Below are 16,147 nucleotides of genomic sequence, written 5' to 3' on the forward strand. Positions count from 1 at the left end.
CGAGCGATGCGTGGAAGATTATTCCGGTATGCCCTTCTTCTTCTTTCACTTGTCTCTCTCTCTCTCCGAGTCTTATATCTTCGTCTTTTGCTCAGCTTTTTCTTCTTCCTTCTTCTTCCCACCTCATTTCTCGCTCGGCCAGGATAACAATGTGCGACTCCTGCATTCCGCTCCTTTCCACGTCCGTTCGTCTTGCACTCACGGAGGAGGCCAAGGAGGAAAATGCATTCGACAACCGTGCAGGAGCCCCGTCTAGGAGCCCAGTGTTCAACCAATCGGCTCATGATGAATGGGTCGTTTGGCTCATTCGTCAACCGTCGTCCCACTATATACCCTCCCCTCGTGACTCCCTCATTTCTATTCCTTGACTCTATTCCCCCCCCCCCCCCCCGCCAGTCGACGCTTTCATCATCAAAAATAATGACGATATACAGATCTTGTCCAGCAATGGATGACTTTGGGCTCTTTCTGGGGCTAGATCTTGCCAGTCGTCTTTTGAGAGAGAGGAGTGGCCCGATCATTACAACTCTTTTTGGACTTGTTAGCCTTTCGTTGGCCGATGCTGACGCTAATGGACTCGGTCGTTTGATGTATGCTTCATGCCCCCCTTCAGACTTTGCTGGGCTGTCGAGCGGACTGGAATGAGAACGCCGAATCGGAGGTCCACGCCAAACTCTCTACTTCCACCGAACTTGGTGAACCTGTTGGGTTTTCTCTCCCCCCCCCCCCTTTGTTGCCCAACTTTGCTCACCGAGTGGTGTAGTAGTAGTCGCCTGTGTGTAGGGGCGAGAAGCATATCTCACCTGCCAAGAAACGCACAGACGGCCACAGCAGTCAGCCACAATGTGTTGCACAAACATCGTTCTGTGGGCTCGGTATTTATAGAAATTCCGTTTTATTTGTCATACGACAATAAGGCGACCATCAGTCCCATCGCCAGACCCGCGCAGAATATAAGAGAAAGAGCAATGGGCTAATGGACTTGAAAAAAAATAGAGCAAATAACATTGCCGGCGACGATTCCCGGCAGCAATCTTCCTAATGTGCTCGGCGTGCAAGTGTGTAACACATGTCACGTCCCAGCACTCTTGCCGATGAACTCAGATGCTCACACAACGCCATCGATTTTTTGTTTGATTTTCTTTTTCTTCTTCTTGGCCTCCTGGAATTGTTTTTCAGATGACACCAGCGACTCTGTCTGGGTTGTTGTGTACCTTTTTCAATGTAGCAGTATATAAGCCCAGCCAAAGGAATTTAAGGAAAACAGCAGCCACTTTAGCGCTCTTCTTGTCTCTCGCCCAATATCTTGACTTCTTTGTAGGAGCCAGAAGTGACGGCGCCGCTGTCGATTGTGTGGCATTGCATATTCAGAATAAAAAAACCCCAATAGTATGAAAAATAAAAAGATCCTGGCTCTCAAGAGATCCATTGATTGCTATATACTGTGGCTTGTGAACGATCAGGCAGCAAATACACACAACGGGCGTAAGGCTCCTTCCGCTGTCGGATGTGTTTGTTATTGTCCCGACAGAGTGCGGCGACACGTCCGTAATTCCAGCGCTCGGTAGCAGTATAGCGCCAGCTGCTGTGTTGCTATTCCACTTCAACTCGATGTACATCAAAGTAGTGGCAATGACGACGACCAGCCACTCCCTTGCAGCCAATAGCTTTCGACTACATGAGACACTCTAGGATGATAATATGCAAAACTAGGAGGGAGCAGTTGCGTTTTACCAAACGAGGTACTGGTGCGGGGCGCGACTTTACATTCGAATGTCACGGTCTGATTGAGAACGTCATTTTCAGGCCTATTTTTGATTATGCAAATATAGAGGACAACTGTGAAGATGATTGTGGAGATTACATTTCAAAAGTCTCAGGCCTTCCTTCTCACGCATCTTTTCTCCACTTTCGTTTAGTCATTTTAATTGCATCGAAATGGATGTGACGGGGGCTCACAGTGGTCCCTCACAGGTAAACCTCTTGCTGTTATACAACGGCTTCAAGTTTTGTCAACATGAAAAGCCGATTGTACCGAACGGTATCAATTTACTTAGTCGGAAATCGGCTCTAGGCCTTTTTTCAATTCTCGTTTATTAATTGATTCTTTTCGGATGTAATGTCAGTAAGAATCTTTTAAATACATTTTTTCCCGTAATTCTTTTTCTTTTCGTACGTAAATACGCGTCTTGAAAAAAATCAGTAACACATTAAAAATAATTGGTTACCAGCAATAACGACAAGAAGATCAAATATCCTTGTGCGATAAAAAAATTAAAAGGGTGTGAGTTGTGAGCTGGTTGATTGTTTATTTCGGATTGGTATAACTCAATGCAAGAGTTTCTCACGGAAGCGTGAAGAAACTATCACCAGCTATCACGTCGTTTTTGGTTTCATGATATGGCAACACAAATATTATAACAAGCTTTAAAGAATGAAGAGCAGACGACACGACGACATTGTTCTCGCTCGCCCGTGTTCTAGATCGTTCGTTCGATTTCTCAAACTAGAAAAAAGTGTTGAATTGTTTCATTCAAATATCTAGATTCCCACTTGATAACTGTGATACTATTTCTGTAAAAGTAACAAACAATAACCAGAGTGGTTGACATTCATCTAAAATGTGAAAACTCTTGGTGTGGATTTGACGTTTACCACGTGTTGGCGTTAGTTTTCTTCGACTTGTGGGACTGCCTCAATTCAATTATGACTTTCAAGGTAACAAAAATCGGTTAAAAGGTTTATGATATCTGTCTCTTTATTGGCAAAGAAACACATGTTGGTCCCACATCACAATTGAGATCGCCAAAAACAAACTCCCTGTCATCATCATATCCATTTTTTCCTTCTTTTACCACACCGAAATGAATTTTTTCATCTGGCTTATTGCTATCCAGTCCTGATTGATCTATTGTAGTGTATTTTAGGTACACAGTAATAATGTGGATATCAAATTTGAATGGATACATGGAGACGACCTTGTGTTTGATTAACAATCTATACGTATAACAAGAAATCCAATAACTTTGTTCTCCTTCTTGTTTGTCCTTCTTTCTTCTTGTGATTTTTGTGTAGGCACCAAGTTCATGTGCAGCCAAGTCATCGCACCAATCAAAAACGAGGCGGGTGAAGTCTGCATGTACATCCTTAACTTCGAAGACTGCGACGCCTTGCCGGATGCACCTAACAGTGCCGAGCATTCGACGACGGTTCGCTTCAGCAAATGTAATTGCATATTCTATCTTCTTTCAACCTTGCTTTTGTCCTTGGCTTATTTTTCCGCACTTTTCCACATTGTACCCATGTGCGGTTTAATGTTTAGTTTTATCGCCATTTAAATCGTCTTCCTATCTCATCACAAGGGCATTCTAAACTTTTACATTCAATTTTTTTTAACGAGGAAAAGGATGCAGCGCCCAAGAATCTTGGAATTTATATATTATTATATTGGAACACTACCATGCATGGCTTAAGAATTATATAGAAAACCCTCACTTTTTAGGGAGATTGCCGATTCCGAAACGAATACCAACTGGGGCGCTTTTCGTTCGTTCGTCGGAATATGTACGTACGGCAGAACTGAGAGAAAGATGCTTCCTCGTTTCTTTGGTGTAATCCGCTGTGTGCTTCTATAAATCAGCAGACAGAGTCCCGGACTATTCAATGATGCGTGAGTGAGAGAATGGGTGGGCTCTGTCTTGGAAAAAGACAGAGTACACATATATATGTGCTGCGTAAGACTGAATATGTCGGAAGGACAATGCAATGTTATATGGGCAAGAAAGACCATTACAAAAGAAGATGATGACGATGACGACGACGACAACAACAAAAGTGAGCCCGAAGGGAAAAGGAAACAAAACAGATGAAGAGCCGTAAAATATGGGGGACGCTGTTACGTTAGTTATCCTCGAGAAGACTGCGGACATCCTCGGATTTGATTTTGTCACAACAGCCGCTATATAATAGCAGTTGCAGCCGCAGAGACCTGTTATTGCGACTGCCGGATAGAGTTGGGCAGCAACATCAGCACCGGAAAACTGAAAAGACGAGAGGGAATGGGGGACGTGATAACACGACTCGACACAACATACAACACCGGTTATAGGGGATGGCGACGACATTGAATGCTAACCGGACGTAAAAGAAATTTTCGTATCGATCCCCCCCTTTTTTTTTGGCTGCAGTTGTGTGTATCGACGAATGTCTAGTACATGATACTTTGCTCGCCGAACAAAAAAATCGTTCTCCACAATCGAGTCGAAAACCTTTTTTGTTTCGTGCCCTGGGACGCAAATAATTTCGATCATCAGATCGTGCAATCGTGCAACTTTACAATCCGCCAAGTAAGAGTTAGCAGTTTTGATCCGATATTGTATCTATCGGTAGGGAGGCAAGACGCTTAGTCTGAAACGTATCAAGCAATATTATAACAAAAGAACAGATGGATGGATGTAGAGGGGAAACAGGAAACATATTGCCGATTTGATTTTCTTCTAATCTATTTCTCCCCAATTTTTCCCTTTTTCTCAATTGTCTTTCTCCTCTTTTCCCCCTTTATTGTATTCGTCTTTTCTGACATTCTTTATGTGTTTTATTTTATTTTATTTTTTGTATCCGTCTGATTTTGTACAGTCGATCGAGCACGGCAATCGTTCCGACAGTCGTTCCGGATGACGTCGATGCGTCGCAGTCGTCGCAACCAGCAGTCCTCATCGGGGCTCTCGAGTCCGCCGATCGACGACAGTGCCTGTTCGTCAGCTTCGTCCACTCAGGATCCTGAAGGCCGACTTGTCTCCAGCTCCAAGTTGGAGAGCCCAAAAGAGGAAGAAGAGAACCCTTTCTCGTAATGTTCCTTTTACGTAATGTTCACCTTGACAACGAAATGACATTCTCCAATTCCGGCTTCCGCTCTCTCCGCTCTCTCATGAATGGTTTTTGGCACGAAGCGAAGACTAAAACTAAATGAACGTAAACAAGCAACGGCACGATCGGGACTTGTGACAACAAGCGGAAAACTATTGTGGGAGTCTTTGGAGATTATCAATATATGGAGGACGGAGACTGGGAGGGAAACTTAATTGATCCAGCAGCGCAAATCGAGGACGCCATGATATTAGTAAACAAGCAGCAAAAACCAGAGAAAGAGAGAGAGAGTAGAACAGAGCAGGTTGAACGAGGGCAGGGAAGTAACCGAAACGAAAGTTTTACGACGGACCGTAAAACTTATCGTATTTTTAAACCGAAGGACTTTGGTCTCGCCGCTATATAGATTCCCATAACAACAAATGCAATGGAGAACAGGAGAGTTAGAGGGAGAGGGGGAAAAAAGAAAAGACTCCTATAGGTACAATCTTCTAAACTCATGTCTGACTTTTCATCCGGGCCACACACACACACACGTACCATTTGAGAATTTGGTACTATATTTAGGCACTTTATGGCTTTGTGTACCGTGTGCACTTCCCAAGTTAGAAATGAACGTCAGAAGGAAATAGAAAAAAGTTCGTCAAATGAGGAGAATTAAAACATTCCAGACAAAGAAACGGGTAAGGGAGAGAGCTGGAGAAACGGAAAAGAGGGAGCCGGAATAAGCTGGATGTCGCTGAATAAAGCGCTGCCTCTTGTTTTAATGATGGAGTATTGTGTTGAAACACTTCAATCTCAATCTTGACTCTTTTTGTTTTTGTTTTTTTTTTGTTTTTGTTTTTGTTCCGGGAGATAGTTCGGATGTCTTGTTATCAACGGTGTGCGAAGTCAACGAGAAAATCCTTCCTGCCATCACTCTGAAGCAGCGCCGGTCCGGACGTGATGAAACGGAAGAGGAACAGAATAAAGGCAAAAGAAGGTATCCTGTCAATCAGAATACTGTGGCAGTCCAGGAGGACGAAGAAGTCAATTCTCCGGAACTGGACTTGTGCGTCCTTCAGCCGCTGGAATTCGATGCATCCATGATGGACGGACAGCAATGCTTGGCGCTCCACCACCGACGGCGATTCAGCCGTCAACGAGGTTCCATCTCTTTGGACGGTAATATACTTTTGATGTTGTTTATTATACGGATCAATGATGGGCTCAGAAACTTAATAAAAGGACTACGTGCTTAGAATCGGTGTTGATTACGTCCCGGCTCAACGCACCTCTTATTCAAATCATACCGGATGGGTCACCAACGAGGCCATCTAGCGATCGTGACATGAACGGCTTGGAAGGAGAGAACCGTCCGACGGGTTCAGGAGCAGCGGGACATTCAAACAGCGTTGACCTGTCACCGCACAGCCAACGGCATCTGTTTTATACCAACGAGAGCAAAAGAGGCTATTCACCAGCTCAACCGGTGCCGAGACATCCGGGTGATCAGCAGTGCCGTAACAGCCTGCCAAGGGTCTCACTCACCTCCCTAGGACGCGCCTTTACGCCAAGAAGTAGCTGGAACGGCAGTAAAGCCGCCTTATTGCAGCTGCAGCGCAAATCTAGTAGAACGGATGGCGGAGTTCCTGGATACCTGGCCAAAAAATATCATTTGACGAATGCAAGCGATCGTTCAGCAAAAGACCAGGTATGCAACAAATTATTGACCATTTTTTACGTTCTTCATTTGAGGTTTTATTTTTTATTTCAGCATCAAAGCAACGCCATATCACTGCGGCCAACCTCGTCCCTGGACGCTCTGAGTCGGCACAGGATTTCCGAAGTGACTAGCCCTTGGCCGTTTCACGGTCTCAGTTCAATCAACAGTAAGAATTGACGCAAAACCAGTTACAGAAGAAACCGAATTAATTTGTATTCATTTTGCAGCTTCGCGATCTCAGATAAGCAAGAGCGTTCCCAATGCAAGTTCAGATTCCGATCTGACACGCTACAGAACTTTACTGGCCGATCGAAATGCACAAAGGGGTGGTGAACGCAAATCGCCATCGCTTAGTGTTGCCACCACCGCGGTTGAAGCCGCTAAAATCAAGGTACATTTAACGAAAAATAGGGGGGAAAAATCCTCACTCGTCTTGCCGTAGGACTCACGCGTACGTACGTTATTCGAGTAGATTGGTTGATTCTTTGGTCTTAATTATTATCAGGAATATAAATAATATTTATTACGTAATGTCAGACGAAAGCAGCTTTGGCATTCTTTGCCGGTTGCATACAGTGTACAATGTGTACATACAGATTTTTTTTTTATCTTTCAAAAATAAATTCGCAGCTTGGTAGGCTAGATGGCTCTGCTGCTCTATTTTGCTGGCTCTTAGCGCTCTCACACATACCAATACCAATCCTACTCTTTTTGTTAGTACAACTCAATCTTCTTCCTCGTCCTTTTCTTTTGCATCTGCATCCTCATATCGAAACAGTAAACACAAAATCTTTTACTCTTTCATCTTTGTAAAATAAAAAATTTTTGGCAAGCTTTTTTCCCTTCCATTTGATGCGTTTCATTGCATGAATTATTCATGAGAATTTAACGAGCCTTACTTTAACACCTTTTAATTTCCAATTCTGTTTGAAAATTTTGATTTTCCCGCTTCCTATCCTTTTCTGTTCCAAAATTTCTTTCATTTCCCCTCAATAACTTCATCCAGAATCAAAAGAATAACTGAAGTAAAGAACAATGGAAGAAAAGACAAAATAAAGTTGCAAAAAAATAAAACGTGAAAAATAAAAGATTTACATAAACAACACTGAGCTGTCGGGATGGTCGAGGTACATTAGATCAGCATTCATCTTGAAACAGTATACATATAATTTTTTTTTCTTTGCGTCGGGGGTTGCGTTTTTCTACATTATTTATTAATTTAATTTATTTTGTTTTGGGGTCTGTGGGTCTAGATTTTTTTTTATTTGATTTATTTTTGCCTGTGCACTCTCTCAAAGATTTTCTCCTTTTCAGAATGCCATCCATCCTCAGAAGATGGGAGAAAAAGTTGCTCAAGTAAGTGAATTTTACTTATCCTTTTTTTGGGGAATTTTTCTTGATTCTTCTTTTATTCAACCGTCGTTCTGATTGCCACTCGAATCAAAATCGGATTTTTTTTTTCCGTCAGTATTTCGTTTCATAGTTCGGCACTGTACTATAAATAGTGTAGGCCTATAGTGTAAATATTTTCCTTTTTTTTTTCACTTTCCCTTTTTATTACGACTCCACCGTTTTTGCGCTTTACCGGGTCGCATGGTGTATCTTTTCACCATAATCAAGACCTACTCTTATTATACTCGATATGCAATCAGTGGGCACATTGATCTTGAATTCCTACTGTATTTACGAGTTTATGAAGTTCTCTTTTTTTTTTTTTTTTTTCTTGTTGTTTTGGTTAAAAATTGATCGTTTCGATTCCGTCGTCATCTCGGTCTTAAAAGGAACTGGGTTCATGGAGAACGAACCACGTTGATGCTGACGTTGCATTGAACCGAATGAATAACTTGAATGGTACCGTATAGGAATGCAGAGTCCTGGTAACGTGAGGGAAAAAATGAAGAGTTTTCACCTTTTTAAAAGATTCGCCAGAACTTTTCTTGACACTTCACTAATCATTCTGCTCTAATTATAACTGTGACGCGATCGCGTGCTAACCAACAATCTTGTCGTCACGAGTCTGTGAACACACTGTAGTCAAATCATTTTTTGAAGAAGTCCTCTCTCCTTTTCTGTTTGATCTTTCAAGCTCTTGTGATTGAATCTGACTTGAGATTTTCAAACGAATTAGCCGATGATGAAAATGTTGTTTGCGATAACGATACCTCACCTCATTTGTCGCATTCCGCGATGTTGCAATGCTCAGCGGCCCAGCGGGTGGCAGTCACGCTACCGAAAGCCCTGCGCGTGTTCCCGTAGGTAGTTCCGGAATGGGAGGGGATAGAGTGAGCGATGAGAGAAGCTCAAGTCAAAGGGAATGGCGAAGGAAATGAGGGAGTTGTCAAACTCCCCTCTTATCATTAGCTTTTTCTTGGTAGTTGCTACTTGCTTCATTTTTCTTTGCGTCTCTCTTTTTCCCGTATCCTCACGCGTTCTGTTTGTTTTTTCCTGGAAACGAACGTAGGCGGAGGAACTTGGCATCAAGGCCACCCTGAGTAGGTCAAACTGGAGGGCGCAAGTCTTTGCCTCAATACGTTCCTTGTTGTGCTCTTCTCCCACGTCCTGTATCATTAGGTTGTATCTTTTGATTATTGAAAATCGCCAGGTTCCGATGCGATGCTGACAATGAAACTCGGTAGTCTGATGTCGACAAATGTCGCTGAGCGATTCAACCAAATAATCGGCCCCGTCTTCCTTTCCTTTTCTGTCTACTTGTCTTTTTTAAGAGTAAGGAAGCATTTGTTTCAGAGAAGGCCAAGGGGCTTTTACCAATGATGAAAAGTGCTCGTTCCGTTATTTTCGCTCACCCTGTTTGTCTTTGTTTGACTCTTATCCGTTTCATCGCCGTCACGTTCTTTTCTTGCTCCTTCCCTACTCCCTAGTCATGGCGGCTGGATCCGTTCATCCGGATTTGGATTCGCATTAGCCACCGGATGAGTGAATGATGGATCGACGAGTAGACGTTGCGCCAAATGTACTGCAGTTCGTTTCTTCGTAGCATTCCCCGCGTTGGCTTTTCGGTTCTTGTTGTTCGCATCGGTTTTTTTAAATCATTTTTCTCTCTCGTCTTCCGCCGAGCTCTTCTTTCGCGCAGTTCGGCGGATTACTAGACTACCGCCCCTCGAACTGTCAGCGGCTGCGGTGGCAGCCTAGACGTCGACGAATGTGGACGAGTCTCCGCCTATTAGCGCTGTGGGTCCGTTCTATTTCCGAAATAGAATTTACAAATTTTGATGTGTCTTTTGGCTGCCTCTTTCACGACCACACGCGTCCGTTCGCTAAGCAAACTACTTTATCACGTTCCTCCCGTCTTCCATCGGCTATCTGAGGGCCAACTTTCTCAGCAATCTTCTTTTCAGCTTTTTTTTTACCCCTCAGTCGGCCACTCATCTAGTGCGTTGGATGAATTTCGACTTTGGCCGTCCATCGCGCTGCACGTGTGTTTTTTGGTTGTGGTGTTCTCTCACGTGCTTCTTTATTCGTAGCGCCTATATACGAGTCCTGGCGGGCGTTGGAAGAAATATAAAGTTTGTCTATGAGGCATATTGATGGGTTGTGGGTGGCGGTGGTGGTTGAGTGGATCGGTAAGGAGCGAAAAGGTGGGGACATGGTGAGACTGCAGTTATAGCTCCTTTCTTTGTATAAGCTGAGGGAGGTAAGGGGAGGGGAGAACGATTCGGTTATGTGACTTGCCGGTACGCCGCTTAAAGAAATATGTGGTGCCTTCCGAGTCTACCAGTTCGAGTTGGTCCGTGTAGTCGGAAATTTCTTTTCTCTCTCTCTATTAATCCATTTTGATTTTGATTTTTTTTTTTTAAATCAACTACGCCCATGTTCGTGTTGGCTGCTGACATTGCAACAGTGCGTGCTGGCACTGCACTCTCTCGTTTCGTGTCCCGCTGGGCTCGAACAACGTCAAGTGAATTTGACCGACTAGTCGTTGGTTGTGTTAGATCGCGCGAGATGGGCAAGCTGGTTGGGAGTAAGTCTCAATGGTGTGTCGAGTAAGTGATTCGACTTACTGCAGAAGTGCGTCGCCAAGATGCCGACAAGCAGCGGATCTAATGCCTCGTCCATTTTGATGGTGAACGCCCATCACGGACAGTTTGGTAGTGCGAGTGGTGCTAGTGGTAGAGATGGTGTCGTTTGCGGCACAATGGCGACAGCGATAGCCGCCGCAATCGTCAACGACGTTCAACATCATCCACTAACGGATATGTTAGGGGCCGGTACGCCAACCGACGATCTTGTCCGGCACAACAACAACAAGACCGCCGTGTTGACGAATCTAACCACAGAGATTGACCCAGTCTCGTCTCCGACACATCACCACCGCCGTCGCAGCTCCAACAAATCCGGCCCAAGTTTATTAAGTGCCTCTATAACGGGCAGTCACAAAGATCAGGTAGGATCAACAAAGGAAGACATACACACACGCTAACAATCGACTAAAGAAGTTACGCAACCAATTTTCCTCTTCCTTATTCGCCCTCCCTTCTCACGTTGTTGGTACGTGAACCGGTAGCTGGTCAGTGTTTTTGCGTAAATCGTGTAACGTGGACCATGTCCTAGAATCACATTCACCAAATTTATTCTTTCTTCCCCTTATTCTATGTCGGAGAGTTTCGGGAATTTTCCGGGTTTTTTTTTTTTTTTTTTTTACATACGACCACGAAGTTGTATTTCACTCGCGATCGATATTTTGCAGAGCTCCGAATTTTGGGTTTCAAGTTTGTCTGGCGATCGTCTGTCGTTTTACCCTTTTTTGATTTACGTGTCATTATGGTGCAATATCGAGTTGCGCAAATAACAAGGAAACTCTTTTCGCTCGAATTTTTGTTTGTTTGTCCTTTTTATAACGAAAGAACGAACGTCATCTTATTGAGGTCGAATTCGCTTTGATTCCTTTCTTCTCCTTGTTCCATGTGTTATGATTGCCTTCCCATTTTTTTTTTCTGTTTCGCTTTATGGGGATTGCGTTAGTTGGCTTCATGCATCGGGCGTCGATGGTTTTGGAAAATAAGAAGAAAACCGATAAGGAAATGACGGAGCGTGTTAGCCTCGTGTAGGCAGAAATATAAAAAAGAAAAAAAAAAATCAATTTGATTTCGATTTCGTGGAAGGTTTCGCGTTGAAACATTTCCCTGAAAAATGGCCAGAGCCGCCGATCAAAGTCGTCGCTTTATTGACTGTTGACTTAGGTCACACACACACGCAAATTAATTGCAGCTGCTATTTAAAGATTCTTGTATTCACAAGCTTTTTCCTTTTGTCCTTGTTTCTTTTTCGTCGATTTGAGACGCGTCTTGCGCTTTTGATGGAACGCTGAAAAGTACGGCGTCGACGCCGCTCTTATTTCTTTTTATCTTAGTGTGCTTCGACATTTAATGGAAATGCGGTATTCCTTGTCGTCATGGAAACGCAAATGATTGTCAGGGCTGTAGTAGATGGAAGAGGGGGGAAATGCCTGTTTCAATCCTGCATTGCAGGGTTTCCAGGTTATTTATGTTGTTGACCTTCTGGTACCATCTTTTGGTCAAACGAAGTCCTACACTGCAAGTTCACTTTCTTTTTTTTTTTCTTGATAACTTATTCATTCCCGGCGGCTTTATTGATAACTTTTCTTCCTATTCCCAAGTGTGCCGTTGTTATTGTCGTCTGTTTGTTGTTCTCTTTGACCCGGCTCTTGGATGCAATGCAGTATTTGAATTTGAATCAACCCCCTCGTTTACACTGCCATCTTTTGAGAGCCGATCGCAGGTTCTTCGAAAAACTTTTGACTCTCGCGTTCCCGGACTTGGGTAAAAAAAATCTACATATAGATATATAAGTTGACGGGTGAAAAATAAAGCGAGGCCGTTTCATTTTGAAAATTCTTCACACCACTTGGGTGACGCAAGGCGGCATTCTAGGCCACACGTTCCGTTCACGAACGATTTGACTGCTATTTGTATATTCCAAACGATTGGTAATTGCGTCACGACTGACGTAGACTTCGCAACATTCAATCTGGAGTCGACCGTGCTTCGGCATGCGTAGCCGATAACCCACAATTTCTTTCAGTGTGGATCAATGTAGGAGAAAAGTTGGATTGGGTTGGTTCTTGCATACTATCGTGCCGTCGTTCTCGTCCGGATTGCGTCATCGGTTCAAAATAGCCCTTTTCTTTTCTATTCGAATCTCCGAGTTTATTTGTGGGCCCTTAATATTTTGTGTATGTGATTTATGCCAAATCTATACTTCTTTTTATCATGCGCTGGGAATCGATGAGGCGCAGAGCAGAGCACTCTTCAATAGGATAGAGCGACGAGACAGACGGCAATGACACAAGTGTGCTTCAAGCTAGACATAAGAATAAAGCAGTTGGGTCGATGAAAAATATACGTCGGTCGGGGGGAGGCCAACGACACCACCACTACGGCTCTAGCACAGGAAAGATAAAAGAAACAATGAACCAAGTTGAAATGGGGTAAATGGGAAAGAAAGCTTTTGTGACTGTAGCAGCTATAACTGTAGTGGAATGAACGAAGCCGAGTGTGTTTGTTTGTTTGCGCCAGCTTGGCTGATTTGTTTTGTATCTCCGTTTTTCAAAGTTTCTTTTTCGATGTTGTCGAAGCGTCTTGTTTGCTCGTGCAACAAGTTGCAATCTGCCGTCGTATAATATTATTGTTGACAACACAAGAGTCTCTCTCTCTCTCGGGGTACTGAAATTGTCGATCGAGCTCTTGCATCCGAACCCGCCAATTGGCACGCGAGCACAACTGAAAGGGAAAAATAAAGAGAGCCTCTTGCTCCGTGCAATAGCGAAGCAAAGAGAAAGAGAAAGAGAGAGATGAGAGAGATCCTTGATTGAAATCACCCGAAATCCTACAATAGAGGAGAAATGCGCTCGGCTGCACATTGCTTCGCCCTCCTCTTTTTGTAATCTGTTTCTCTGCCGCCGGAGACGCTGTTCTCCTTTTCTCTGTCTCTCTCTCTCTCACACTCGTTTTCTTCACCCTCTCTCTCCTCTATCCTGTGCTGTCCTTAAACATCCATCGTTTCTCCCTCACCGAATCCCCAACTGATCAATAAGATTGCTCCTATGCCGTCCTGACTCCCTCCCTCCCCGTGTCCTCCCCCCCCCCTGTTTCCTTCTTGACTTTTTGACAGGAACAACTCATCTGCATGTAAAGGCAATGTAGAAGGGAATAGGAAACACGCTCGGTCTGCGAAATTCGCCCATTTATTCCCATCAGTTTGTTTGTGTTATTTTTTTCTTTCTTCCGTGGCAGCAACCTTTTAGATTGTGTTGCCCTTGTTTGATAAAAGCTCTTGATGTGACACAACAGATGGAAAATTATGTGCTGGGCTGCACAGCGATTGTAGCGGCCAATTCTATGGCTTCCTGGCAAGTTTCATCTTCTCGACAATTGTCATTTGGACTTAGGACATGTCCTTTGTGAACTGCACAGACATTATTATCGAATTGGGGCTATACCACCGTACATTTCCTTGTTACCTTTCTCTCCCCGTGCCAATTTGTCTGGACCCAGTTACCGCGCCGTATATTCGATTAGTTGGAACACCCCGCGCGTTCGGGTCCCACCATCTACTTTGATTCATCTTTGGGACTTAGACATCTCCTTTAGACGAAGCGCATCGATAGGAGGGTGGTGGCCTGCTCCGATCTCGGTTCTCCCCCCTGCAGTGCTGGCAGCGATGGCGCTCGTCTATACAGGAAAGGAGAGTAGTGATGCGCCTGCCGCACGCACCCCCAGACAGTCAGACGCACATATTCCGTGTGTAGGCTACAGTGTATACACCTTCCTCGACTTTTCCCCTAACCCACCTCCCGACCCAGCTCCCCCGTGTCTCTTTCTACCCGGTTTTCAGCCGTGCGCACTGATGACCTATTGATCGTTTTCTAAAAGTCCCGCTCCGTCGTACGTGGAGCAGTGACAATATCACAGAGGGGAAAATCCAGTTCTTGCGGGAGGAATTGAAATAGCCAAGTTCACGGAATCTGTCAACAGAAGAGGCTGAACATCATCAGACGAGGAGAAGAGTTGGGAATTCTGATTTTACACAACAAAGGGGGAACAGGGCGAAATGAGGACAGCGGTGGTGACTTTAGATCGAGAAGCAGGCGCCTACACGTCAATGATAACGATTGTCCGTATCCTCGTTAAAAACGTCACCTTTTTTCAGATAATTATCATGTAAACAAATTAGCGGCAATTATCATGTTAGAGGAGGGAAATTGACGATATTTGCGCTCATCTTCTGAACATGGCGGACAGCCAGTAAACTAGCCCTGTAGCTGTCCCATCAACTCGAATAACTCTGCTGTTTCGAGTAATGTCGAATGCCCCACTTGTCATCATTATCATCACTTCATGTGGCCTTGTTTTTCGCAATTTCACATGATGATGGTGATAAAGAATGGAACAGGGCAGACTGGCTTTGCCAATCGATTGCATCGATCTGAAGCCCCATACCCCACTTTTTTTGAGGGGGCTTTTTTTGTAGTTGGTCTATGTCGAATGCTTGGCGAGCGTGACCTGAATCAAAGATATGAGATTCTATAACCACAACATTTAGATTTCCTTCCCCTTTATAAAGTTCCCCTCAATGAAATATTCAAGCTCGTTTTTTTTTTTAAATGGGTGGATCGAATTAAAATTCGATGATTCTTGTACTCTCTAGTAATTGAATTTCGTTTCTTTTGATGTATTTCTTTTTAACCGGCTGATCTTGATTCGCTTACTGAGTTATCATTAACACATTTTCCGGTGAATAGAAGGAAGCTTTGGTTGCCGATGACGACATCGTTTTCGAATGAGCTTTGTAGATGTAGTGCGCGGTAATTACGGTGGAAACGAATGAAGGGGATCTTAATATGTATGTTCGGTTCGTTGCTAAGCGACCTCCCAACTTCCCCCCCCCCTCAATTTGTATGCCGCGCTCTTTTTTCGGGTTGACGCGCGCAGGAAAAGAGAGAAGAAGTGAATGATTAGACGAAGGGGAAGTTCGGGAGCGAACTGGACACTTTTTTTTTTGTATTTCTTCCCCTCTCTCCATTCTTGTCTCGCTCTGATGTTGGAAATACCGATCCTGTTGCTGGTCTTCCGTTCTCCACCCTGTTCACTCTCCAACCTTTACTCCGGTTACTCTCGCTCTGTACTTTCGACAACTATGCACTCCATGTTGGAACATGCCAAGCCACCGGACTCGGTGAGTTTGCGGTTAGGACCTCGAGAACTTTGATATAGGGAGCATGCGCTTCAAAACTGGTGGAGCCAATGGTCTCCTTCAGTCTAGAGAGGGAGACTCGAGATGAAACGTGCAAGTAGAGAAAGAGGAGCAACCACCCACCCATCGGGAAAAAGGGGGAGAAAAGGAAAAACGATCTGAACTTGTGACACGACTGGCAGTTTGAATCTAAACTCGACGTTGTGTGAACGCGTTCATGGAACACCCAAATCCTCCGGGCTGTGTGTTGCTTGCGTTCCTGTAAAAAGTCCCCAATTCAGGTGTATTCACGCCTCCCTTGTGATTTTGAGTTTGTTGCGCAACATTGGGAATTACTTTCGTGCT

At 44.2% G+C, this 16,147-nt stretch overlaps 1 protein-coding gene across 9 annotated transcripts in view; it reads left to right on the plus strand.

Moving 5' to 3' along the window:
• The window catches only part of LOC124188629 (potassium voltage-gated channel subfamily H member 6-like), a 93,869-nt gene that overhangs the window by 53,406 nt on the left and 24,316 nt on the right, over positions 1-16,147 (plus strand). For 4 of the 9 annotated variants that reach the window (XM_046581399.1, XM_046581400.1, XM_046581403.1 and 1 more), the window contains exons 3-9: positions 3,076-3,225; positions 4,636-4,846; positions 5,726-6,030; positions 6,108-6,559; positions 6,623-6,737; positions 6,799-6,962; positions 7,886-7,927. In XM_046581399.1, coding sequence (XP_046437355.1) covers positions 3,076-3,225; positions 4,636-4,846; positions 5,726-6,030; positions 6,108-6,559; positions 6,623-6,737; positions 6,799-6,962; positions 7,886-7,927 — 1,439 coding nt within the window. Of the gene's footprint in view, positions 1-2,501; positions 2,719-3,075; positions 3,226-4,290; positions 4,347-4,635; positions 4,847-5,725; positions 6,031-6,107; positions 6,560-6,622; positions 6,738-6,798; positions 6,963-7,885; positions 7,928-16,147 lie in introns of those variants that run through there. The other 5 variants (XM_046581401.1, XM_046581405.1, XM_046581406.1 and 2 more) reach the window with 3 other exon arrangements.

The sequence above is a fragment of the Daphnia pulex genome, chromosome 2 (assembly GCF_021134715.1).
Source record: "Daphnia pulex isolate KAP4 chromosome 2, ASM2113471v1".
NCBI lineage: Eukaryota > Metazoa > Arthropoda > Branchiopoda > Diplostraca > Daphniidae > Daphnia > Daphnia pulex.